General features: G+C 50.8%; 1 protein-coding gene across 1 annotated transcript; it reads right to left on the bottom strand.

Moving 5' to 3' along the window:
- Nucleotides 1-843: 843 nt before the first annotated feature.
- On the bottom strand, nt 844-20,565 carry CSF1R (colony stimulating factor 1 receptor). The gene is made up of 21 exons (XM_082771423.1): nt 20,395-20,565; nt 15,365-15,610; nt 14,269-14,553; nt 13,623-13,759; nt 12,822-12,981; nt 12,109-12,298; nt 10,903-11,018; nt 10,539-10,659; nt 10,052-10,236; nt 9,329-9,441; nt 7,164-7,290; nt 6,580-6,684; nt 6,180-6,290; nt 5,750-5,912; nt 5,081-5,178; nt 4,816-4,934; nt 3,963-4,085; nt 3,733-3,844; nt 3,349-3,448; nt 2,607-2,712; nt 844-2,436 (listed from the first exon to the last, which is right to left on the bottom strand). The coding sequence occupies exons 1-21, from the start codon at nt 20,456-20,458 to the stop codon at nt 2,305-2,307; spliced, it is 2,913 nt and encodes a 970-aa protein (XP_082627549.1). The 5' UTR covers nt 20,459-20,565; the 3' UTR covers nt 844-2,304.
- Between the last annotated feature and the right edge of the window lie 3,416 nt (nt 20,566-23,981).

Below are 23,981 nucleotides of genomic sequence, written 5' to 3'. Positions count from 1 at the left end.
GGTGTGTGTGTGTAAATCACGCTTCCAGTCTGCACAACCATGGTGGTAGCAAAAAGCCCGGTAGTCTCAAAGCAATGCGTTATGAGAGGAGAGGCAGCTCAAGAAATTCCTTGGGCCCTTTCACTAGTGTCAAAAGCAAGCCTGTCAGAACAAGATGATCCCCTTGTAAGAACAGTACTTCACTCTAAGCAGCAAGAAAGTAGTTTCTGCAGTTAGAACGATCACTTCTAGCACTTAAAACACAAGCATAGGTGACATACCCCCCCCCTGTGATTTGAAGCTTGAATGTTCCTTGTGTAACTCCTGGGGTTTTCTGTGGATATGTTTCTTTTGAAGGGACTTCTCAGTATTGTCAAGGTTTCTATGGTCTAGGTAGCTTGGAATGAATCTCAGCATACAGAGTTGTTTTGAAAAGTGATCTGAATTCATTTTTCTATCTCCAGGTTCAGCAGAGTACAGATTGAATTAATAAGGGTAGGGGAGCACTGGCAGACCTGTGGGCATGAGCTGGTCAGCTCCCCAAAGCTACCTGCTCTCATTCTGCAGTTCCTGCACAGGGCAGCTCCTGGTGACTTTTGGAGGAGAGATTCTGGGGCAGGTGACAGAAACTTCCCTTCAGGGTGTGTTTGATGGCCTGAGCTGGAGCTCCTGCTGCCTCTGAGCCAGTGCTACAGGTGGTTCTCCTGCAGTAAGGTCGAGTCTCTGCCAGACTTCTGCCTCTGCCCTGGGCATTGAGCTGCCTTTCCCATGTCACAACTACGGTGAGTGTTGTCAGTTATCCCATCATCATGATTGGAATTGCTCCCCCACTCTGTGACTACTTCATTTTTCTGAATTACAGAAAGGCCATTCAGAGCGAAGTGCTTTAAAACCTTGCTTTTAATGCTTTTGTTTTTGGCATTACATAAGATTAAGTGGTTTTGAGACCTGGTAATGAGAAGTGTGATGAATTGGCACAGAGCTGTAGGGTATGAGAGGATGGGCCAATGTGTCACACTTGCTCTGATCCATTTACCTCTGAGAACAGTCCTTAAAGCCCCAGGAAGACTTGTTCTGTTAAACATATTTTATTCTTTATAATGCTGACAGGTAGAAATACATTAGTATTTTATTTAGTAAAGAGGAATGAATCACTTGGTGTTAGCATGAAAACAGGTTTAATATAATCAGAAGTAGCCCACACCTCATGATCTGATGAGGGCCACGTACTGTACAGTAGTTTTGTCTTGCTGTCATTTTCCTGAGCCATGTCAGTGCTTGTATTTGTAATGCTGATCCTTCACCAGCTGAGTCAGGTGAAGCTAAGAAGGTTCATTAGCTACTTCTGATAGCTACACAGGACCAGGTGGCTGTGGCATTAGTAACCCCAAACAAGGGTGAGATGAGAAACAAGTTTAAGGGCATTAGGCCCTAGCTTATGAAAAAAAAAAAAATTACCTCAGCTTTACTATTAAAATACACTCAAGAAAACATATAAGAGCACATCTGTAATCATGACAAAGGCAGTGAATTGCTACATATTTAATAATTCAAAGGTTTTGTAGAATATGATGATTGTTTCCAGATCTGTTTAAGCTGCCATTCTTTCCTGGATTGGGATTGTGTTCAGTGCTCCTGTGGAAGAGCACGTTGCTCCTGTATTTTGCCTGAGAAACAACTGCCCCTCTCTCCTGTGACTGGGGCAGGTAAAGTTCACAGAGCCCTGGGCTCATCTCCTTGTTGCACTTCACCCAAATAATCTCTGCAGGAGCTGCAGAGAGGTAGATTGTATGAGGAAAGCAAGAGGTTAATACATACTTAATGCTTAGTAGAGGCTTTACCTGTATCTAAACGCTCTGCAACATCCAGGGTCAGACAAGGGGAAGAGAGCAGGACCACCCTGAAAGAGGGCTGCCTCTGGTGTGAGGCTGTTCCCACCGCAGGATTTACTTCAAGATGTCCTCATAAGACACAAGGTACAGTCACGCGAGCGGCTTTTGGAAATGTCTTTGTAGGCTGCAACTGGTATTTAAAAAACAAGAACACCCCCTAATCCCCTTCAGGGGTGGTGGTGGTGGGGCAGGTGACAGGGACCTCTGTACCTTGTAGAGTTATTAGGATAGGCATGCTGCAGACAGGACTTTCGAGACCCCACGGTAAGTCTTAGGTTTGAATCATCCCAGCACCGTTCTTTCAGCGAGGGAGTCAGTAACACTCATACTTCAGAAAGCACAGAGGGGAGAGCCAAAGCAGAAGGCACCTGTGCGGAATCATGCGCTCTGCAGAACGGGGAGAGCAGGGATCCACCCTGGGCAGTGGTACCAGCTAACAGAACTGATAGTTGTTACTCTTAAGGAGGGGCTGGCCGCTCTGCTCTTGTTCACAGGACTCCTCGCAGCAGCCAGAGGTGTCGCAGCCGCTGTCCTCCTCAGCAGTGGATGGGAGGTTTGTTTGGTCCTTGAAAGCAAAAAAGAAAAATGTGTTTCAGTCCCTGGGGAAATCTGGATGCCTCTCTTTTCACTGTTACAAAGCTACTCCCATCAGGTAAAGGTAGGGGATGTCACCGCAGAAATCTGTGCAGAAGCTACGTTGCTGCAGGGAGAAAGTCCCTCCCCAAAGGCTCTCACCTGTTCCTTGTGCATTTCCAGTTCTTTCTGAATAAAGCAGCAGATTTGGTCAAAGGTAGGTCTTTGTGTGGGCTCCAGGCTCCAGCACGCTTGCATGATGGTGTACCTGCACAGCCCAAGAGGAACAGATCTGTTGCAATGCTGCTGAAGAGTCTGCACCCCCAGGCTATTCACTGCAGCATAGCAGGGTGATTTGCTTTGTATTTCAGGCACACAATACTGAGCAGCCCCTTATCTTTGTTCTGTTTTTCTGTCTGTAAAGCCCGTGGTTGGTGCATGGGAAGTGCTCCAGGGGATGGAGAGCACTGGAGCAGAGAGCAAACTTTTCCGGTCTCCTCATCTCTCTGCAAGAGGCTTTATGCCTCAGTATTTTTCCTTTAGTGTAAACTTGCTTCCCTTCCTGTAAGCTACTCAGGCTTGTCTTCTTACAGGCTAGAGTTAAAAGCAACTGCCTGAAAAAATAAAAAAGCTGCCAAATTCAGATAGGTAGAGATTATGTGAGCTCAGCCACCTTCCTGTCCAGAAATGGGGGATATGGGGCTGAGCATCGTGACCGACTGCCCCAGGTCTTCTTCTACAGGAGCAGGGAGGAACCTCAAGGACAGGCACATCAAACCCAGGGCTTGTCTGGGAGGAGCAGCAGCTCTGTGACCAAGGTCCCTGTGCTGTCTCATCACCCGCTCCCCATAAAGCAGCTCCAGCCACCCTTTCACCCTTTCAGATGTTGCATGCATCTACTCACATTTCCAAGGGAGCGAAGTCAGGCCTCGCCATCTGGTATCCCTGCTTCACCATGCTGTAGAACTTGCTGTTCACCACCATGCCAGGATACGGACTTTTACCTGTGACAGTAACAGAGGTGGCACTCAGCTCAGTGGCTCCAACACCCTAGCCATGGGGGTGGTAAGATGTGGCCTGCAGAATTGACTGAGCCAGTGCTGCTCCATCTCAGGGAGTTCTGAGTTAGAGCAAATCATCCCTCTGGAAACTGAACGCAGTGTTTTATAGCTTTGATATATCCTAGATTTTTGCCAACTTTCCTTCTTTCTGGAAAACTTCTCTGCAGAGAAATTTAGGGGTAAGCTATGGAAAATGAGGGAGGCTTACAAGCTTCCCTGTTCCTTACCAAGTGAGAAGATCTCCCAGAGAAGGATGCCGTAAGACCACACATCGCTCTGCACTGTGTAAATGCAGTCAAAGATGCTCTCTGGGGCCATCCACTTCACGGGCAGCCGGGCCTGGAAAAGCAGAGTCCTGCAGACCGGGGCAAGCTGGCAGCTTGTGCCATAGCCTGTCCTTCACACTCCAGTTGCAGCCACCCTTGTACCTCCTCCTGTCCCCATTTCAATTACTTACATTGCCTTTGACAACGTAGTTTGAGTCATTCATGATGTCACGGGCCAGGCCAAAGTCACAAATCTTGGCTACTCGTCCGTCTGATACGAGCACGTTCCTGGCTGCCAAGTCACGATGGATGCACTGGGGACAAGAGAGCACAGCTGAGACCCAGCCCGTTGCCCTCAGCACTACCAGCTCATTTCCCTGCAGCGTGGGGCTGCCACCAAAACAGCTCTTACAAAAGCAAGGGCAACTTGTATTGATCGTAAGGCACGTGGAAGAGGCCCTGTGTTCTGGACAAGGAGTAGGGCTCTTTCCTTTCCACCACTTCACTTGCAGTGCTAAAATATTTTGGCCTTTCATGCCCTGTAAGTCATGGGCCTTCATTTTCCCTGTGGGGGCAGACCCAGAAGCAGAGGCTGTTCACAGGGCGTCCCCATCTGAAACCATCACACAGTTGTTCTCTGATACTCTAACTGAGCCAGCTCTGGCAGATAGCTCAACGGCCACTTTCAGTTCCCTGTCACAGTGGAAAGCTGCCAGTGCAAGAGAGCTCTGCATCAAGGTTCCCGACCTCATGTAAAAGCTGGGGGGGGAATATTGGGACCAGCTAGTACAGCCCTGGCTTCCCCCTGGACAACTGCCCTGCCTGAATCCCATGGGAGGCACAGGCTCCGAAGTAAACACCAGTCACCACAGCCCAGCGTGTCTGCACCCAGCAGGTGGAGGAGAAAGGCCCGTTTTCAGCAGCTTGCTTGGGTTTGGCTGCCCCATCTAAAAACCTCGTGAGCCCTGTGCGGACAGGACAACAGGCCCCTGCTGGCTGCAGTGGTGTTTCCCCCGGGGGCAAGGCTGCCCTTTCAGTACTCACATTCTTGGATGCGAGGAAGGCCATGCCCTGGGCCACTTGGCTGGAGAACTGGAGCAGGTCGGCGAGATTGAGGGGCCGGAGGTCCTCTCTGGTTTCAACTTCCTCCTCTGAGCTTTTCCCTGAAATTCAAACAGCAGCTTTAGAGTCGCTAAAAACATGGTCAATAACGCAGGCTATGCTGTATCCCAGTTTCCTAAGAGCTAAGCCAGACCAAATGGCCAGACTGACGAAATCATGCAAATAGAGAAACGGGCCTTTAACTCACCCCGGCCTTGCGCAGAATCTGATGACGCTGACGATGATGATGATACGGGCCTCATTTCAACATAGGTTTCCAAACCCTGGCTCGCAAAGCCACTGTCACTGAGTCAGAGAGCAACAGAGACGGAGGCAGGCTGTTAGCAGCCTCCCAGCAGTGCCTTCTGCCCTTCTCCGCATCCACTGGGTGCAGAAACCACATCCCTGCCTGCAGGAAGTGGCTCAGCGAGAGGCTTTGGGGCAGAGGGAAAGTCAGCGCTGAGACTGGTTCAGAAAGGGGACCTGGGTGCCCCGTGGTGTGGGGCTCCAGGTACTGATCCCCTTTGGCAAAGGGACTGCCACAGAGTGCTGAGGGGTGCTCAGCCTCGTGCCCTATAAAATTCAGGTGCCCAGCAGTGCAGGAAGCCAACAAGTTCTGTTTGCAGACTGCGGGACAGCAGACTGAAAGGAAACCTGGATTTATTCTGGGGTATTCAATAATTGCTGTGAAAGACTGAAAAACTTGGAACCAGAACCAAATGCATGCATCCCCAGTGGCTTTGGCATCCCGGTCTTCTGCAAGTTCCCAGAGCTTTGGCCTTGACCTCTCCCCAGCACAGCCCCCTGCACACCTCTCCCAGCAGACACCCAGGCCCCGTCTTGCTCAGCCCTGAGGCCATCAGAGCTCTGCTCTTACCTGCGGATGTATTTCTTCTCCAGGTCAATGTTTTTGTAATCAGCAGTGCTGTCCAAAGAGGTGTCCAGGGATGAGTCCTGGATAATTATGGATTCAGCCTTCCTCCGCAGGAAATTCAGCAGGTCTCCGTAGCGACAGTACTCGGTGATGACGAGAATTGGACCTGGGAGAGAGGCAGAAGGGGTTTGTTAAAAAGTGACTGTCCTGAAGACTGTTTTCCCTTGGAAACCGATCCCTAGAGGTGGCTGGGGCCTGGAAGAAGCAGAAAGGGGCAGCAGAACCCATGCAGCACATAAACATGTCTGGAAACAGCCAGCCCACAGACCCTTGCAAAGTTATAGGATCAGAAAACACCACCAGGATCACCAGCAACGTCTGAGGAGCAGGCCACGAGAGGGTTTTGTTGGGGTGCAGGTCTGTGGGATCCTACCTCCATAGGTACACGCTCCCAGCAGGTTAACGATGTTCTCGTGGTGCCCCAAGTGACTCATGATCTTCAGCTCAGACATGAGTGCCTCCTGCTCATCTGTGTCCGCTGATGCTGCAAGACAAGGAGAAGGGCTGGGTGAGGGAGCGAGGAAGAGATAAGGTATCAACAGAGAGATGGAACAAAAGGAGACATGCAGAGAGAAATTTGTGTCCATTGCCCAAACCTCTGGCCACATGTCTACAAATAATGGCAGCAGCATGACTCCAACACCCAGTACTTACACACGAACATCTGGAAACCCAGGTTTTGCAGTCTGGGAGCACCAACACATGAACACACACTAAATCCTGCCCAATAAAACTTGGGGGATTTCAGCCTTTGCAAGTTGGCCCAGACTTACATTTTAGCATCTTCACAGCTACTTTGAGAACCGAATCTTCTTTGCCCAGCCCAAAAGCAGTGGCTTCTACCACTTTTCCAAAGGCTCCGGCTCCAAGAGTTTTCCCTGCAGAGGGAAGGAATGTGCTTATAAGATGCTTTCTGAAAAGAAATTGAGCACTTGTCCTGCACTCGGTTTTGGGAAGGAGGTCTGACAGGTTAGGGGGTTCCTGCAGGGCCCAGACAGGATGAGTAATCCTTAGTCAGAAGGTGGTGAACGTCTAAGGGGAACTCTCCTGCGAGCAGGGACGGTATGAAAGAGGCCAAGTGCAAACATGGGCTCATGAACTGTGCATGTTAAGGGATGACCCCAGTTGTACGAGGATGGACGTGATCCTCTCAACATTTTTCAGAGTTATAGAGGGCTGAAGAGAGGTGGTACCCTAGCATTTGCCACTCTGTGTGGAAGAGAGCAGCAAGGCCAGGTTGACAATGTTGCTGTAATGTCTAGCTGCAGCTCTGGATGCTGCTTGATTGCTTTTGCTTTGTCCTTTGGGGTATTTAAGCTCTCTGGGGTGCTTCATGCCAGCAGGAAAGGTTTCTTACCAAACTGGAGGTTATTCCTGGGAAACTCCCATTTCTCATTGTATGGCAGCTGAGTGGGATCAATAAAGATGTAGTTATTCCCTTCACAGGCCTCAATGATCTTCCACCGCACCTGGTATTTAGGTTTCTGTAAAAAAGAGATTCCAGTTACTCAGTGTTACTCGAGTCCTGAGCGTTCCCCAGTCCCTGTAGGAGCTGCAGCTCTCACCCCAGGCAGAGGGAAGCCTTAGGTTTAACTCCATCAGATATTTCTTGCTTTGAATCTGGGCTGAGCGAGCAATGTTCAGTCTAGACAGCCTGGTCCCTTGGCTCCTACACAGTCCCCCCAGCCCTCACCCATGTCTAAGGGAGACCCCCTTGCATTTTTCATTTAAAGCAGCCTGTTGCCCTCACTTGGGACAGCAGAGCTGGGAAAGCCAGCGTGCCCACAGACTGGTGGCTGAGCAGTGCCCAGGGGGAGATGTCCCCGCTGCGTCTCCTTCCTCAGCACCCCGGGCTGCTGAGCACCGCACAAGAGCGGAGCTGGCCCAGCCCTGCTTCCCTCGCAGGGGAAAAAATGGAGAAATAGAAGTAAGAATTTCTTCTCTTTTCCATGAATCTCACGGCAGAAGTAACCAGGCGAGGGCAGAGAGAAGCAGCGCCAGAGCCTGTGGGCAGAAGCAGCTGCCAGCTTGTGCTGGGTGTTGTCATTCACGCTGCGAGGCCCGGGGACCCGGGCTGGAGGCACAAATACAGAGGAAGGCAGTGGTAGAGCTTGGCACGGGAGCACTGTGCTTGGCTTTTGCTCTCACAAGGAGGCACGCCTGCAGCCCAGAGGGGCAACAGTGGTCTCAGGCACGGGGAAGTGTGGGTGGAGTGACCATGGCTGTGATGAATCATGTAATGTCCTAGCTACTGGGAGGTGTGTGCGGACATGCTTCTCCTCACCACTTCCCCTGGATAGCTGCAGAGGAGGATGCAACCACGGGTAGATGCTCAAAGCTGGGTTTGCACAGGCATGAGGGACAAAATCTGAGGCAAACAGATCTCCTGCAGTTTTGATGCAAAGCAGCTGGTTCTGTTTTCTCTCCCACGCTTGCTTCTTTGCCTAAGAGCTGAACATGGGAGGCTGCAAGAAGCAGAGTTTCTGATGGGAGGCTGCAAGCAGCACAGCTTCTCACGGGGGTCCCTCATAAAAAAACACCACATGCACTAGGCATATGCACTGTTGCCTGCTCTTGGAGGGGAAGCATTATTGCTTTCTGCTCTATAATTCCCCTAGCATTGCAACAGTCAGCTCTGGCTTGAGAAGACCATACAAAATACAAGATTTATAAACATATTCTGCTTTTCTTGGGCTTGCAGGGCCTTCCTAAAAGCTGTTTCTTCAGAGCTGTGCTTATACATCTAACCATCCCTCTTTCTTCCCGGACTACTGGCCTGTGAAACTGCAGGTGCATGTTTGGTTGTGGGCTCTGCTGGGTCTTTTGACAACCAGCACCAGAACTCTGCTGCAAAATTTGCAGCCTTAATGAGCTGTCAAAGGGAGAGTGCCAGAGAACCAAAAAAGAGGAGATTTTCACCCACTGATAAAGCAGAAGTGGCTATTGATTGGTGGAATTTATGGAGACAGCAGAGAAGGAAACCAATGCTAAAGATGAGTCTTGTGGAGAAAACAGATTAAGTTCTTATATAAAAATAGTGACCAAGTCTTCCTGGAGACAAACGCCTTCTAACATCAGCCTGTATCCCCATTAAGACAGCTTTTTATAAAGCAGGGAGAAGAAAAACTTAGATGCAAGTTGCAAAACACTTTTTTTTTTTTTTTTTTCCTAGATAAGTAAATCTGTATATTCCTGGTGACTACAGCAAAACCAGTTGCAGCTGACAGCAGAGAGTGAGCACCTTTGTCTGGCACCAGGCAATGTCTGCACTGGTTTCTGGGCTATGAGACTGAGGGACCAGGGTGGGAGAGGCGTTAACGCACTGGTTTTGGGGCATGAGCCTTGCCCTGCAGCAGGAAACTCATAGTGGGGTGAGAGGCAGTGGGGATGAGGCAGGTAGCTTGGCTTGCCTTGCCTGGTACCACCGAGCTGAATGCTTCCAGCCTGTGGCTGCCAGCCGAGGCAGCGTGGGCTCAGGCTGGGCCAGCCCCGCAGCCCTTGCTGTGTAAAAGGGAGTCTGACCTGGTTGTACTTGTAGAGGAGGAAGAGGAGTAGCACGAGCAGCAGGACCGATATGCTGATGCAGGTGGAGAGAATGGGACTGAAGAGCTTGTTTGGAGGGGCCATGACATTTCCTGGAGGATTCAAAAAAAAAAAAAAAGGGGGGGGGGGATAAATAAACACTCCTGTTTCAGTCCCTAATGCCCCATCTCTGGGAACATTTTACCCAGCTGTTCACTTAGGCTTCCCATACAGGCAATGCAATGCAGCACTAGCCTCAGAGACACTCAAAAGAGCTGCTGGAAACCAAGGGGAGTTCTTGATACAAAACCCAAGGGTGCACCAGCCCCCCCTGCTGCACCCCTCTTTCTACACAAACAGCACCAGAAGCAGAAGAGGTGCTGGTCTGGCTGCATCTGGACCAAAACCTCTGCAGCAAGAACAGACCCAACAAAAAATGTGACTCCTGGACACCAGCAGGCTGAGCAACAGCAGGCTGTGCTGCTGCAGTTAGAAAGCTCTCATGGCACGGCTCAGCCTTTGGCACCAGGCTCTGCCCAGCCAGCAATTCCCACAAGTCGTGTAGGAGTAGCAAATGCCAAAGCCTCCCACTTCCTGTGAGGACAGAGGGCCTGGGGAATCTATTCCACACCTCTCTAACAAGACTGTAAGGAAATACATATAGACAGGTCCCCAAAAGCCAAATTGTCCCCCACTCCACTATGCTGCAAGTTGGTATCTTACTGAAGACCGAGTGAAGCATGTCAGAGGTGTTCCCCTCTCTGTTAACGGCCACACAGCAGAAGGTGAAATTGGCACCCAGGTCCTGGAACGGGAGGATGCTCTCCACCTCCACCTCTTGGAAGGACAGCATGCTCATCACCTGGGGACTGGAGTCGTTCAGAAGCAGCTTATAGTCCTCGTTGTATCTGCAGAGACACCAAGCAGGAGAAAAGGAGAGTTTCTCTGCAGTGCAGTGGCTCTGAGTGACCTGGTGCCTGTATCAGGCTAGGGAGGAGACACTGGGCAGTAGGGCTGCAGCTCTGTGAGGCATGTCACTCTCATCCCAGTTGAAGACGTCTCCCTGAACATCCAGTAACATTACTATTACTGAGCAGGCCAAACTGCTTGCAGACAAGCCCCTGTGGTGCTGCTCAGCAAATTCCAGCATTTCATGGGCAAGCGCACACCTCAGTGTCTCGTGGTGCCCGATATCTTGAGTATTTCTTACCTATCAGAGTAAGTGGGGCACTGGTACCACTCGATGCGTGGGGCAGGGTAGCCAATGGCGATGCAGTGAAGGTTGCCAGAGTCATTGGCTGGCACCCAGACGTTGGAGACCCTCGGGGGAGCTGTGGGGGAAGGCAGAGAAACAGCAAGTGCTATGAGCAGAGGAAGAATGCATTCCCTGTGCTCTGAGTTACTTTCTGCCTGTGGAACCAGAAAACATGAGGAATCCCTGTGCTCTGCCCAGGTTTGGGCTGGGTCCCAGGTGCAGAAATTGTCTCCTGTGGGTACTGGGCTGGAGGTGGCCAGGAACCCAACCCCTGCTCAAGGCGAGCAGGTTTTAGGAAGGGGCAATGCCAAATACTCACATTTCACAGAGATACTGAAGTTAATTGATGCTTCGGTCTCATTGCTGATGGCATAAAATGTATAGAGACCTCTCTCTCCTTCCTTCAGGCGGGTCAGGAAGAGCGTGTTGTTATACCTGTTCCCACAGAGAGAACAAACACCATGAAGGAAATGGTGCTGAGGAAACTCAGGCACTCGGACAGTTTTTGCTCAGTGTGTTGCAGCTGTTTGCTGTGCCATGGAGTGGGTGAATGCTTCCCAACACTTCCCCAGCCCGTGAGGGGAATCTGCTTTCTTGCTTCTCCATGGGAAGCAGACAGTGTCTGATCCTACAGCACTGCTGAAAAGCTCTTCCTCAGAGGAAAGGCCTTTTGCCGTCACAAAGTGCAGTATTCTTAAAGGCTATGGTGGGTGAATGCTGAGAAAGGAGAGTTTAACGTCTACATCTTTGCCTTGGAAAGGCCAGAAGATGCTGGTCCTCCTGTCTTTGAGAGGATGAGTTATTCACTTTCTTAGCCCATCAAGTTATGGTCCCACGTGCCTCCTCCTTTCTCCCCAGCACATCTCTCAGACCCCAGTGCAAGTAAGCGTTCACCTTACAGTCATTATGCTCGCAGAGTGAAAGTTCCTCTAGAGGATTATTTTAGGTTTCTAAAGAAATGAAAGGGAAATTACCAAAACTCCTCACTAAATGGGATAATTCTCTTTCCTTCATTCTTCTTCTGGCCTCAGCTGGCTGTAGGCTTTGGAAGAGCAAAGCTACATCCCCCCATTAGGTCATATCCTCATACTGATGTATCTGGCTTCTCTTGACATGGGGCATATAGTACTTCTTGTTATATACACCCTCTGGAGCACAGCACATGGGACAGTTCTGAGGAGCAGCAAGGGAACTCCGTTTTTTGTTCTGCGTACCCACCCCTGCAATTTCTTCTTGTGGGGAGAGTGCGAACTTGAACAAGACCGCAAATGCAATAGTGACTTCCACAAAGTTTTCTAAAGAGAAAGCTGTTAAGTTAGACAGAGGTGGTGTCCTCCTTGACCTGATCAGACCTTCTCACTGTGGTTTGCTAACAATGCTGGAAAGAGAACACAGAAAGGCAAAACAGTTCCCCTCTTTAAAACCAGTCTTCTCTTAGCCAGTAGCAAGGGGTCTGCCTGTCTCACATGGAAAGCGTTGTTGGAAACACGCTGTGGCCAGTGTAGAAGAGAGAGAGAGCACATACCAGTTGTTTCCAAAGATCATTTCGTCCACAAATTTGGTACTCTCTGAGTTCTTGAAGGGGCTTTTGTGCTCCCAGTGCCAGCTGACAAGTTTTGGATAAGCCTCAATCTGGACCTGGAGTTTCAAATCTTCTCCCAAAGCAACTTCTTGGCTGGTGGCTTGCACTGGGGTCAGGAGTATATAACCTCTCTCTGCAGGATGGATGAGATCATGACCATCAGCAGGCATATCCACAGAGACTTGAGACAAGCTTACAGCAGCTTCATAAATAGACTATTGTTGGAAAGAGCAGCCTCAGACTGCAGGAGGGAAGGAGGCATTAACACAGAATGAATGTCTCATGTTTTCAAAGAAGTACTTTTAGGAAGTTGTTCCTTTGTGATGATGGCTCATATCATGCCCTACCTGAGGAGAGCTGGAGAATCTTAGAGAACTTGCACAGGGCAAGTTTTTTGTTTTAGATTTGTTTATAGACACACAGGAATTGAGAAGAGCTTTCTGATTGTTCATCAACCCCAAAAAATGTCCCCCTGCTCCTCAGGACAAGGAGGAAACACCTTTCCTACCATCTGCACAGTTCTCACATTAGCCTTCATGCACAAGTGAGAATGGTGTTTCTGGCAACAAGAAACAAGCCGGAGGGAGAAGCAGCAAATGCTTAAAGCTAGGCATGGCTCAGTCCACACCTTCCTAGTTTGTTGGGGAAATACCCACCTACTACGCGAAGCATTGTCGAGGCATTCTTGAATCCTGCTGAGTTGTTAGCTATGCAAGTGTATTTCCCACTGTCTTCCAAAGTCACCGCTGGAATGGACAGGATGGCATTGATGAAGTAGTTCTCATCTACAAAGGTAGGGATTTTTGTACTCCTGACCTGTCAGGCAGAGAGGAAAAACCAGTCACTTGGAGGCTCAGAGGTTGTTACTGAATTATATTTATAACAAACATACCCACCACCCTCCGTCCTGGGCTACTAAGCTTTGTTATAGAGCTCTTGTCACTGAAAGTCATCTGCATGGAGACCAAGAGGCGTATTAAACCCAAGTATTCAGGGCAGATATTCCACAGCAATTAGGGTCACACCTGTTGCGAGCCTTCTGACTCCAAGTTGCCCTTACAGTGTGTGATCCAAACACATCATATAGGTTGATTTCAACTCCTTAATAAAGGCATCACACAGAAGGACATCTAGCAAATCTTATCCTCTAGCTACTTAAAGTCATCACAGCAGACAATCAGAGACTTTGAAGTGTGTTCCCTTTCTTCACCCTATCTTTTCTCTTGGAAGCCATTTGTTTTGAATGTTTGCTGCTTTATAAGCCCTGGTGGGGCTGAGTGGAGATCAGCTGAGGGAAAGGATGTGCAGATTCCTACAGTGTGTTTTAGTAGCTACTTTGGCTGGGCAGTTCAAGGCTGTGCTGCAGATGACTTGTGTTTGGGCTCTCTTTACCACCCTATGCCTCCTGTCTTCCAGAGAAGTCCTATAACCTCTCAAAGTTGCACACTTTAACTTACATTCTTTGCTGCTGTCACCCATTTGATGTCATACTTGTGGGACGGAGAAATTACTCTGCAGGTGACTTCAAAAGGTTCACCCACAATTCGCACATGGTCTATTGGGTCCATCGTCACCGATACAGGCTTCTCCAGTGCTACAAAAAGACAAGCAGGGAAAGACTCAACATCAGCTAGCCCAGTGACACCATGTGCTTTGGAGTTTCCCCAGGGCTTGGCCACCATCTCCTTTCCATCCTCTTCAATTTCTTTAAGAAAATCCACCTCCTTCCTTTGGTGCACATGTCTATGGGAGGCAGTGCAGGCTGGGGAGAGCACAGCAGGTAGCACTGTGGGTTGGAAGGGAAAGAGATCCTTGTGCCGTGGTTACATCCTGAGTATCAAGGCCTGAGGGCTTCAGAAAGATGCATGGACTTTGTTCTGTGATAATACAATAATCTGGATACTGCTGACCTCATGGAGACCCACCTAAAGGAGACAGTTTGCCAAAAGCTGAAGAAATTTTACCTCCATTAAATACCTTTTAAGGATTGCAGGTTCAGAAAGTCTTTTCTACCACTGGCTAGGAGCTTTTCCTTAACTATCTACTGTGACCAACTTAGCTACTGCTGTCCCCCTGAGGACAGCAACAATCCCAATCCTTTACCTTCTTCCACAATCAGTCTTATTCTTGATGACTTCTTTATTCTTCCGTTTATCACCGTTTGGCATCGGTAATAACCCTTCTGATGGCGTTGCACATTGTATAGCGTTATTCCCTTCTCAGTACTGAAAGAATAGTTGGTTCCAGGTGAGAGAGGAGAGGCGTCATCCATTATCAGCGTCACTCTGGATCCGTACTCAGGGGCCGTGATGAGGCAGGGGAACTCAGCATTACCACCTCTGGTCATAGAGATCCGGAAAATCGGGGTGTACCACACATTATCGGGATCTGTGGAGGAGACACAGCAAGCCAGAGAACGGGATCAGAAAAGTATGCTTTGAAGCTGAGAGACGCATTCCAGCAAAGCTGAGTTTCCAGCTTTGCTGCTCAGTGGGAGTTCAATGTTGGGGCAACTCTGCTCAACGCCTGCCTGACTCAGCCTCCAAAAACTCACATGACGAGCCCAATTCCAGCTAAGGCATTTGAGGAGAGCAGAGCAAGAAACACAAATGTGCATAGACAAGAGACTGGGATGTATATTTATGCCTAATAAAACTTTTTGTCGTGATATTAGTTTTGTTAGACCTTCAGCTTCCCTATCCAGGACAGTATCCCTGTACAAAGGAAGAGATGAACTCAAATTGTGGAGCTAGCAGAACATAAATTCTGGGGTAGAGAAACACTTGGGTTTCAGCTCACATGGTAAAGACATGGTTCGTGCAACTGTCCCTTACTGATGGTACTAGTAATACGGTTCTCTGTTTTCCAGATCTCACTCTATATTTACAACAAATAGACTTTCATTGCCAAATTTTCATCACTGCTTTTTCAGGAAGGGAAGACAAAGTAAATGGAGGAAGAGGTCCAAGCCGTTAACAGAAGTGCTTGAGATACAGATGCCCAGTACCTTACCCCAGTGCTCCAGCAATGGGCCCCACTGGATGTGGGTTTATATGGTTGTGAGTGAACCACTGCCCTGCTAGGAGTCTGCACTGCTCCCCCAAACACACACAGACGTAGAGGGGGCCTGCACGATGGCTGTGCACCCTGAAAGGGGGCCATTCTGCCAGCATACATGGGAGGAAGGCAGCACGGTTACCTCGCACGAACAGATGCACGGATGCGACATCCTGGTTGCTGCTGTTGACGTAAGCACACTTATAGGTGCCTGTGTCCATGTACGTGGCCTTCGGGATACTGAGCGTGCTGCTGGTGTGGTTGCTGGATGTATGTTTTTGGGTGTTCCATTCAACTCGTGACTCTCCTGAGCAGCGCAGGGTGACTGGGTCACCGGTGTTGACAACCAGAGCAGGGAGGTCAGGGTCAATCACTGGGGATGCTGAGCCTGCAAAGGAAAGAGATGGTGAGGATGAAAAACTGATCTTGCTCTGCTGGAATTCACAGTGCTGAGCATGGAGTAGCTCAGCATCAGCAAGAAACTGGGCTTGGGATGCATCTTGGCATTTTGTCTCACATCATTCCTCATTACACCACTCCAATACAGCTTGATACTCCAAGTAACGAACCTCAGGAAACGGAGAAAACTCAACAACTGAACACTCAGAGCACTGGGAGAGGAATAACACCCATCTGGAGCTGATTAGGCCAAATGCTAACTTAAAAATTGTTCCAGTTGGGTTTTGCCTATTTTTGCAACCATTTTCCTTTTGTGGAAGAGCTAAGAGCTACATGAATTTGGTTAGCTCAGAACACCATTTGCTGAAGTTTAGGCCAAACCTTGTGGATGGGGCTGTTTCTGTTACATCAGTGCTGTGATGAGCTGCAACAGGCCTGGAGAGCAGCAGAGCAGGAGCTCAGTGCACTCATTTTGAGAAGTCTGCTTTTTGGCTGCTGGGCAGTGGATTTTGAAAGACACCTAACTTATCATTGATGGAGTCAAACAGCGTGTTTTCCTCCCAGTTTCCACCAAAACATGGTGGAGTGCGTCAGCATTATTATTCATGTTTGGTGGTGGGAAACTGAGGCACAGAACGGCTCACGCAGGCCCACGGCTGCAGTCACACACGTTGCTCACCAGCCCGTGCTGACGCTGGCATTGCAGCCCCGCTGGATTTCTGATGCCACCTCTGCCTTGAAGATGGCTTCCCCGCTGGCTGAACAAAGGGGAACCAGGCTCCCACTCCAGCCAGAAGTGTCAGAGGGAAATATTTTTCCCCGTTTTGCCATGTCAGCGAGTTCTTTGAGTCACCACCTATATTTAGGGTGGGGGGGAAGTGAGAAATGAATCAGTGCCACAGGGCTGGGGAAGAAGCCGTACCACCACCCCCACGCCAGGCCTTCGGGGAGGACAGGAAACACATTGCAAAGGGCTATCTGTGCTCGGGGGGCTCTGCACCCCCCTCTGGCCCCCTTCCAGGGCTATTCTCCCACTTCTGCTTTCCTTCACGGTCGCTAACCCATCCTAGCACATCTTAAAGGAACACACACCAGGGTTCAAATAATAGCAAGCACAAAGAGAGCTGCCCAGTTTGTGAGTCTACTCTCTTTAGTAGAGGACAGCAGTGCAGGCAGGGCTCCTCTGGGGTGGGGACAGTGGAAACAAGGGCAGATTCTGGTCTTGGGATGCATCAAACTCAACATCCAAGGCAGACATATCCTGTCCTACCAGCTGTGCTCAGGGCTTTAATGCCAGAGCCCATCCACCAGTGCTCAAAGAGCATTATTTAAGCAGTCACGGACTGATGCCTTCCTCCAGGCAGGGAAGGGCCAACCCCAAGGCCCTGGGGAGCTTTGCCATTATGTGACAGTGATGTAGTTGCCCAGGGAAAACCCAAACAAGGCCCAAATCAAACATGCTGGCCCATCAGGAAGAAACAGAGGACATGGACATGGAATATTTGACATTCATCCCCCCCCCCTTTTTTTTTTTTTGCGAGTGAGACACTTCTTTCTATGGAAACAGGAAAAAGCTCATTTATTTCCAAAGCGGAGAAAAACATATCCCAGATTCCTTTGCAAAGCCACATTTTCCACATATCTGAGCTACAACATTCCTCCCTCTTTGCTAATCTGTTTTCTAGGAGGCTTGACATGTTTCTGCTGCTTTTACTCTGTCACTGGATGCTTTTGCCTCACCTCCTCCCTGCTTTAGCTGTCCCCCCACATCCACGGCTCCAGCAGTTGGCTGGGGCAGCCGAGATCTGACTCTGTGCTGCATTCCAGCCAGCTCACGGACAGACCATGGTGTAACTGGTCCTTGGTGTGACCACAGCAGGAGGATAAGAATTGTGTCATGCAGTGTCCTTGCTGTCATCAGCCTCCAGTAACTCCCAAGATACTTACAGTACAGGAGTTTGGGGTGATGGCCTGAAGGTGATGTGCCGATGGCACAGCCACCACACAGGCAGAGTAAGGATGGATGGGGCAGACACTAACTGCAGGACACTGCCAGGTGAAGGCCACCACAGCATCCACTCCTTCGTGTGCACTGGGGGATGAGTCAGACCCGTGGAGCCTTTTCCAGAAAGGGGAAGAAGGGCTGCGGGGGGAGGCTTGCTCCCTGCTGACCAGCGTGCAATCTCACACAAAGCCCGAGGATGTCTCTCTGCTGCTCCTCGGCAGCTTCCGCAGCACTGACGGTAACTGCTGGCCGAAGGCTTTACCACAGTCGGGTTGTGTAACCATGACCTCCAGTTACAGCTGCAGGCTCCATCCCTGCTTCTCCCATCCCAGGGGAAACATTACATTAGTCTCCCGTGGGTGTGGAAGTGGTGAGGAAGTAGAAGTGGAGGCTGATAAGACCGTGGCTCAGGAACCCTGTCACGGACACCCATCATTAGGGCCTTGACTTGATCCTGGAGGTCTGAGGACCTGGGGAGGGACTCGTGAGGCCTTAGCTCCCCTTGCTCTCCCCTCAGTGACGGGAGCAGGAGGTGAAGTGCTCAGTCTCTGAGGACACCTCCAGAGTCATATACAGTATCTGGGTGGGGGGGGGTGCTCAACAGATCTCTGCCTTGGGGTTCTACATCAGAGGCAGAAATTTACCCACAACAAAAAAGCAAAAGAACCCCCAGAAAGATCTCTCAAGCTGGCCAAGAACACATATGAGCTGCTCCGGTTTTGAATCCTTTCTCTGTTTAATCTGCAGCTGGGATCTGAGCCCATGACTTATCTCGAGCAAGAACCCAGATCACAGAGGTTGCACCACATCAGTCCTGGATATGTTCAAAAGATGCACTTGAGATCCACAAGGCAGGAGAAGGAAGTCAGTCAGGCTCCAGCTTGAGGCTATGGTTTTGGACAGCCTTGGCACGCTTTGTGCTTGTCTGGTACTCTCAGACAAGGGTGTCTAACCCCCTGCCATGGCAGACAGGGCCTGATGAGGATGTCACAGCTGGTGACCTGCATTGCCCAGTGCTTCAAGGAACCTCTGGAGACATCCTGACAGATATTATGATCTCACAAACATACATTATATATGCCTAGTTCCTATGATATTAAAAAAAATAGCAAATTGCTTCTACAAGCCAGTCTGAGGATGCACACTTCAAATTCTTTAGTGAGGTGACTGGTGGGAGAGCAGTTTGCTCCCACACCAGCACTTCTGTCCAGTCAGCTAAAATCATACAAGATGTAAACATTCAGAGCCCTGTGCTCAAACCAGGGCACGATAAGAAAATGTTAAAGTCCTTCCCTCCAAAATCAGGCTGTTGAGACTCCTGCAAGTGAGACAAGCAGCCTCACTAAAAGATGTTTAAATATAACTACTCCTCAAGAGTCAATCTAGAACTGCTGGGACTGGAAGAGAAAGGGTCTGAAGCAAGAAACAATCAACAATTTGGGCCAGACTCCCTGAACCAGATTTGTAACAAAACGCCACAGCTTTCAAAGCCCATCTTCCAGCACAACAGACCCAGTAAAAGCCTGCACAGCATGTAGAAGACATGACTTGGAGTGCAACAGCAAGAGAGATTCACAGCTCCTGGGCTGAAAATATGAACACAGCAGCAGCTCAAGAGGGATACACTGCTTGCCTTTTCTGCCCTGAATGCTTCCCTCACAGGCTACCCCCTCCTCTCCCACCATGGTGAGGGGAGCAAACTCAAGAGGAAAATTAAGCAAAGAGCCACACAAGATCTGGGAGGTTATCAGTGCTTAGACACCAGACTACTAGTACAGGTTGCAGAATAGGGGCAGATTTCTGTTTGGTTGCAAACCTCAAAATAGGCTTCACGACTTTGAGGTTGTTGATGGGTTATCACCTCTTGGCCATCTCTGTAACCTCAAAACGCAGTCACATCCACCTTCCCCTCCTGATTGCCTGAGTTCTGTTTCCATCATAAGGTCTAACACCCAGCTCTACATGTGTGCCAGCACCTCCAGAGAACAGCAACCCCCAGACATCTTCCATCCAGGTGTGGGGTTGACAGGAAGGTGCCGATTTAGTCAATGTTCCTGACTCTCACCTGTCAACCAAGCACTTCCATCTCTGGCCCAGTTTGCACAAAGGGTTATTTAAGAGAGGGATTCCCTCAGGACACTTTCTGCTGAGCCTCATCTTCCTCCTAGCCCACCCCCAGACTCAAACAGGGGGAAGTTTCCCTTTCCCATCTCCCCACCACCACCACTTTCCCTCCCCTACTTGCACCTTTCCATACCGCACTGCAGTGCTGTAGGTAATACCAAGTCAGCTGTCACACAGCTGGGCTCCAGGGCTGCACGGACCAGCAGCACACTCTTTTTTCCACAACTACCCTCAATGGTGCAGCAGCCAGCTCTAGATGGAAGCTGCCCCAGCGTCCTCAATAAAGGCCAAGCTGGTGTCTCTTCCAAACCATGGAGCACACATACTCCCTTGTCTGCTGTCTATCCTCACGGAGGCTCCTCAAGCCAGCCCATGGCTCCCCAGCTTCCAGGAGCAATGACCTTCGCATTCCACAGTGAAATTTTGGTAAATGCAGTCAGGAGCCTGGTTTCACCCTCCGCAGGCAGGAGCTGAGCACCCATTCATCCAAACCCAGCATCTCCCCCTCCCCAGCCCTGCTGGGGCCATCTCCCCACCCCACCCAAGGAAGCACTGAGCACCCACAAGAAACCCTCACCACATCCCAAAGCTGCCCCAGAGAGACACGGTGACCCCAGAGGGCTTTGGGAGGCTGGTGGACCTACCGTGCCAGACGCCAGCTGCAGTCAGCAGCAGCAGGAGACCAGGGCCCATGTCCCCAGGGACCATGGTGTCCCCACAGGGAGCGGGGACACGGCTGAGGGATCCACTCAAGCAGCAGGCGCCTCTCCTCGCTGGCACCGTCCGCAGTTCTCCCTCAGCAGGAGCTTCTCCTTTCTGAGTTGACCACAAGTTAAGAAATTCCTTTTTTTTGTTGTTGCTTGTTTGTTTTTGAAACGGGAGGGGAAAAAAAAAAAAAGACATGGTGCTTTGCGACGTCACCAGTGACAAACCCCCTTCTGCTGCCAGGCTGGGTGCTCACAACGTGCCCCTGGGCCCCCACCACCACCGGGGCCACCCTCCTGCCACAGACCCTGCCTCAGGGAGAGGGCTCAGCACCAAATTGCTCCCCAGGGCTGGTGGGGGCTGTGATATTGCACAGGGCTTGGGGACAATCCTGATATGGTGGTTGTAGCCACCCAGACCCCTGGGCATTGCTGTGCTCTCATCTCTTGCCTGGGGACACAAAGAGATGGGATGGGATCCCCCTGGGTGGCTTCATTTTACCTCAGAAGGACAAGTTTCACCTCAGTCCTGGTGGTTCGTGATACCTTCAGGCCTATGCAGGAATTTGGTGGATTCCCCCACAACCATCCCACAAAGAGGATTTAGCCTGGCACAGATCCCAGGTGGGAAAAAACCTGTAAGGACAACAAATTATTTTGCTTTAACCAAAAGCACAGCCCCCGGTGCAGAGAGGGGTCCTGGGGCCACACGGGCTCACCCCCAAGTCCCGCTCCACCACCCTCCCCAGCATGTTGGGGTCTGGCCCTGCAGCCCCTTCCCCTCGCCAGTCCCCATCTCAGTTTGGGGACACAGGCAGGTCCCTGCTGTTGTGCTGCCATACCCTGCTCCAGGCTGGAGCACACAGCTCCTCTAGCACCAAGAGGTGGTCACAGGGCTCAGGCAAGGACCCTTTCTGCCCACAACCCCCCTCTCACCCAGCTGGTGAGGAGGCTTTTTGAAGCTTTCTTCCAATTAACAGCCTGACAGGCACCTGGGAGCAGTAATGAGACACTTTCTTAACCCTCTCCTGGGCAGCACACGCAACATAGAGGGTAGGACTGAAGCAAAACAACTCTCCTGGGGATAGTCAAGTCAGCAGGACACTCAGGGAGATGACACGTGGTGCCCCTCGCTCTCTGCTCAAACCCCAAATAACCTCGTGGCACACTCCAAGTTCATATCAGTTCACAGCAGTGCTGGGCTGGGAAGTTGCGGCCACCACCTGCCAAGGCTGGCTAGCACAGCTGAGGAAGGTCCTGTGTGGCCACCTCACCGTGCTGCTGTCCGCCAGGAGGTGACGGGGACAGGGGCTGCAAAATGCAGGCACAAAGAGCCAGGCTTTACCGAAGTGCACAGAGCCGCTGTGGAGCCTGGATTTGCAATTCGAAGGTGCCAAGCTGAGGAGTGCTCCTCATGCCTCTGCAGACCAGAGGGGAAAGGGTTTGGGGGTCTCTACAATCACAGAGGTACCAGGAAGAGAAGGTCTTGGGGCCAAGAGATGAGAGCATGGCTGACTGTGCTGGACATGACTAAGAGTCATGGGAACGTGGAGAAAGCTCCAGGTTTTGGCTGGAGTGATGGCTGGAGAGCACGAGGGAGACCAGAGAGAAGAAACAGCAGTGCTTGGCCAGAGAAGATTTCCTCTCAGCAGTTTTTCCTGGCAGGACACGGAGAAGGAGAGCATGAAGAGGAGGCACCGTGGTGTGCTGGGGGGCTCCTGTCCAGGGCTGGGGCCTGCTGAGTGGCTGAGCCACAGGAGACGTCTGCCTGATTACTCTTTCCTCCTTCAGAGCCAAAGGGGCTTTTTAAAGGATGTTTGTTTCCCTCCTTCTTTTTTTTTTTTTTTTTCTTCTTTCTTTTCCAAGAACAAATGCCAGCTCAGAGAGAACTGACTCACCAGTGTGAACAAGTATTAAACCAGACAGGTTTAATTCAGAAAAGGGAAACAATCTCTTAGCCTCCCTTCTTCTCTTGGAGGAGGCTCCTCGTGGAGCCTGCACCCCAAATCCTGTAATCCAGCAACAGCAGTGCTACTGGGGCTCTTGTGTCCAGGCTGCTCTGAGCAAAAGGGGCAGCAGGGATGCTCGCAGAGGAGCTGCAGCCTCACTTGACATCACTGGATGCTCAGAGATGTCAGTGGAGGCCCCAAGGGGATGTGCTGGGAGTTTTGGGGTGGGAAAAATGCCCTACTGGGAGTTCCATGTCCTCATTCCCAGCCCTATGGCCCAGTCTTGGTGCATCTCTGCATGCAAGAAGTCCTGGCAGGCAGGGACTGGGCAGTGGGCTCGGGGCTGAGGTCTGCCAGCTCCCCCTCCCTGCTTCCTCCCAAGCCTTTGCTGCAGCCTCTGGAGACAAAATGATTTTTTTTTTTTTTTTTTTTTTTTTTTTTTTTTTTTTTATCCTGCTGATTCAGCTTCTGGAGAAAAATGCCCTGTCTGGCTGTCATGGCTGAGCTGTGCCAGGTGACTCAGATCATATCTGGGGAGAATCAGCCTGAGCTGGTCAGGCAGCCTGCACACCTCCTCTCTGGCAAACCAAGCAGAGACAGGAGCCCAGTGCTGGAAAGGGGAGCCTTGCAGGGGCTTGGATGTGCCTCCTGCTCCAGCCTGGGGTCTTTGGGTACACAAGGAGCTTCCAGGAGCTGAGGGAAGCTGCCAGTTGGGACTTGCACCAGGGCAGCGCCATGCAGCCTGAAACCAGGGTCAAAGTCATTATATTAGAACCTCAAAATCATCTCTGTGCAGCAACCCCAGCCTTTCCACGTGTGTAAGTCAGAGCTGGCTGCAAGCGGCTCTGCTCAGCAGCCTGGGGTCGTGCTGGGGAGAAGCATTTTGAGCAGAGCCACAGAGAGGAGAAAACCTGGGGATGGACTCAGGAGGAGCCTGTCTCCCGTGGGGCTGGGGACCTCAGCACTCCCGGGGAGGTGGCTGGGGGAAGGTGGAGGGAGCAGGAGGAAAGCAGGGGAAGGTGGGGGCCTGAGGGAGTGCTATTGTGGGAGACAGACTTTGGGGTTACATCTTTAATGGGTATTGATTAAATCCTCATCACAGAAGGTTGGGAGGAGAACCCAGCTCGGAGGAGAGCCTGCTGGTGCCCTGCCCCACTGCTAGCCACTGACTCTCACTGCCCCAAGTTATTAAATTATGTGGAAGTTTCACGGGCAGTGTGGTGTCCCCCACGCAGCACTGTTCAGCCTGGCACCTCCCATGTCCATCCCCTGATCTGACCCAGCAATGGAGCACGGTGAGCCCTTGCTGGGGGCTGCTGGCCCAACCTCACGCACTGGGAATGCAGATGGGACCTGTTCCTCGTGTCCTTCCCCCTACTCACCTCCTACCATGGCAACAGGGTTCACAGGCTGGCCAGTTACCAGAATGCTGGAGCAGATCCTGCCATGTGTGCAGCCCCTGACATGTTGAAGCCCCTTTTCCTCACCACGTCTCTGGGCTCAGCTGCTGTCTTGCTGTGCTTCTCTCTGCCTGGCTCCCAGCTTGGTGTTTGCTAAGCACTGGGGTCATGCACAACG

This window comes from Aythya marila, assembly GCF_965140915.1.
Source record: "Aythya marila genome assembly, chromosome: 14".
Classification (NCBI taxonomy): domain Eukaryota; kingdom Metazoa; phylum Chordata; class Aves; order Anseriformes; family Anatidae; genus Aythya; species Aythya marila.
Note: the sequence above shows the minus strand (reverse complement) of the source record. Positions and strands in the feature narration are given on the sequence as shown.